The sequence below is a fragment of the Sinocyclocheilus anshuiensis genome, unplaced genomic scaffold, assembly GCF_001515605.1.
Source record: "Sinocyclocheilus anshuiensis isolate Anshui unplaced genomic scaffold, SAMN03320099.WGS_v1.1 scaffold1543, whole genome shotgun sequence".
Lineage (NCBI taxonomy): Eukaryota > Metazoa > Chordata > Actinopteri > Cypriniformes > Cyprinidae > Sinocyclocheilus > Sinocyclocheilus anshuiensis.
The window spans coordinates 1,217,392-1,220,015 of record NW_015551074.1 but is presented as its reverse complement, the minus strand read 5'-3'; the positions used below and the strand labels follow the sequence as shown (position 1 = coordinate 1,220,015).

At 38.1% G+C, this 2,624-nt stretch overlaps 2 protein-coding genes across 2 annotated transcripts in view; one reads left to right on the top strand and one right to left on the bottom strand.

Annotated features, from left to right (window-relative positions):
* The window catches only part of ptpro (protein tyrosine phosphatase receptor type O), a 43,400-nt gene that overhangs the window by 26,790 nt on the left and 13,986 nt on the right, over positions 1-2,624 (bottom strand). Inside the window, exon 3 of the mRNA XM_016452161.1 lies at positions 105-260. Within this exon, the coding sequence (XP_016307647.1) occupies positions 105-260 (156 nt within the window). The remainder of the gene's footprint in view (positions 1-104; positions 261-2,624) is intronic.
* LOC107662224 (uncharacterized) lies at positions 1,301-2,617 on the top strand. Its single transcript, XM_016452162.1, has 2 exons — positions 1,301-1,912; positions 2,032-2,617. Exons 1-2 carry the CDS (start codon positions 1,595-1,597, stop codon positions 2,500-2,502), a joined length of 789 nt encoding a protein of 262 aa, XP_016307648.1. The 5' UTR covers positions 1,301-1,594; the 3' UTR covers positions 2,503-2,617.

Genomic DNA, 2,624 nt, shown 5'->3' with positions numbered 1-2,624 from the left:
CACGTAACACACACACAGAAACACACACACACACACACACACACACACACACACAGAAACACACACACACGTAACACAGGCATAACACACACACACACAGAAACCTTTATACAGCATGTAGCGTGGCTGACGGCCCTCCATGTAGCTGATGTTTACTCTCGTGTAGATGTTCCTGTCTGGAGAACGGATCTGAAACACCACGCCGGTCTCTGGAGCCGGACCGTAATCAGAGATCTCAACGCTGTCTAGAGGAAGAGGCTCTGAACACACACAGTTCACTGATATATCAGACTGGAGAAACAGGAGACTGAAAAATCAATGACATTTTGTTGTAATGAGAATAAAGACACTCTGTTCTGACTTAAAACTGTTACTGAAAACAAAATAGTTAAAAGTGGATAAAAGTGGTCTGACTAAGTCTGACTAAAATACTACTATATCATGATGTAAGTCAGTTTATACCACAGCAACAGTACCACAACTTAGCTGATTTTTACTTTTAACTTTTTTTTATTTATTAATTAATTAAAACGAATGTCCATTTTTAAAATATAAAATGCTTATTTTTAAATTATTTATTTATATGTTTTATTTTTGTATACTATTTACTACTGCAAACTGTTTTATTAGTTATTATATTGAATGTATTTTTTATTTTTATTTATTAATTTATAAATATTTTATTTTTATTTATTAATTATTACGGCCTTATTAATGTATTATTTTTATTTTTTTATGTATTTATAAATGTTTTATTTATTACTTATTACTGCCTATTTTTATGTATTTATTATTTTTATTTAATAATGTATTTATAAATATTTAATTTTTATTTATTATTAATGCCTATTTTACAGTTTTTTACGATTGTTTACACACTAAAATAAAAATGTCCACACAATTTGCAAAATTCTACTCCAATGAGCAAAACACCTCCACAGATTTGCACAACATTACACACAATGTCTGCTTCACCCTTTTTGCAAAACATTACACACAGTGATTTGTAAAACTCTACACACATTTTCACACCTTAGACACAGATAAGGATTGTGAGGTTACTTCCTTGTCATTACAAAGCCCCGGATTGCCAATGACCACACTAATGAACGAATTGGATAATCACATCCACCAGGTGTGGAAGCACACATGTGCTAATTTGAAAACGCAGCACTCAGGTGTGCTATAAAAGGCAGCAGGTGAGTTCACCTGTCTTCAACAAAAATGGAAGGAGCTAGAAGAAGAAGAAGAAGAAGAGTGAGAATGAGAGGGGGAGCTCAAAGAGGAGATGAAGGAGGTAGAGGAAGAGGTAGAGAAGGACTTGAAGAGTTGATAGAACCCGAACAAAGAAGACGAGGACCAAATTTGACTCAAGAAATCCGTGCAACACTTATTGACCATGTTATCAACCATGGACTGACACTGATGGAAGCTGGACAAAGAGTTCAACCAAATCTCAGCAGAAATACTGTTGCGTCAGTAATTCGGACATTTCATCGAGAAAACAGGTAAGCTAACCACACAGTACATTGAAACTGAAGCTTGCTGTACTTATCATCAATATTGTTTACTGTGACATTTGACAGTAGGCTGCATGTGTATTTGTTTTATTTTTATTTTTTTACATAGGATTGAGGGTCGAGAACACCAAGGTGGAAGGGGCCCTATGTTCACTCGTGCACAAGAGGCTGCCATTGTGAACATGGTTTTGACCAATAATTGTATCAGGCTGCGAGAAATCCAAGCCAATATCATCAATGATGACCATATTTTCAATAACATCCAACGAGTCTCTCTGTCAACATTAGGTCGAATCCTCAAGAAAAATCAAATATACATGAAGCAACTGTATCGGGTACCATTTGACAGAAATTCAGAGAGAGTGAAACATCTGCGCAATGAGTATGTGGAGGTATGTATTGGTCATCTTACTATGGTGTGGTATTGTGCACTGCTCATAATGTTCTGGCACAAAAAAATACTGTGCAATAGATATTGAATAACATCCTATTGTCTTTTACTGTGTTTCAGAGAGTCTTGCAAATGGATGCTGCAGAAATTCAACATGAATTTATATATGTGGATGAGGCTGGATTTAACCTTGCGAAAACAAGAAGAAGAGGGAGAAATGTAATTGGACACAGGGCAATCACCAATGTGCCAGGGCAGCGAGGGGGTAACATCACCCTTTGCGCTGCTATTACACAAAATGGGGTCCTCCACCACCATGCAAATCTGGGACCCTATAATGCAAATCTAATACTTGCATTTCTTGACAGATTGCACGAGATTGTCACAGCATTCAACCAAGTGGACCAGATGCGGTACATTGTCGTTTGGGACAATGTCTCATTCCATCGGGCTGCTCTGGTCCACAATTGGTTCCATGAGCACCCTGAATTTGAAGTCTTATACCTTCCCCCATACTCCCCCTTCCTGAATCCAATAGAAGAGTTTTTTTTCAGCATGGCGGTGGAAGGTATACGACCTGCGGCCCTATGACCGTTTGCCCCTCACTCAGGCCATGGAGCAGGCCTGTGATCATATCGAAGCAGCTTCTGTGCAGGGGTGGATTCGTCACACGAGGCGATTCTTCCAACGGTGCCTTGCCAATGAAGACATAG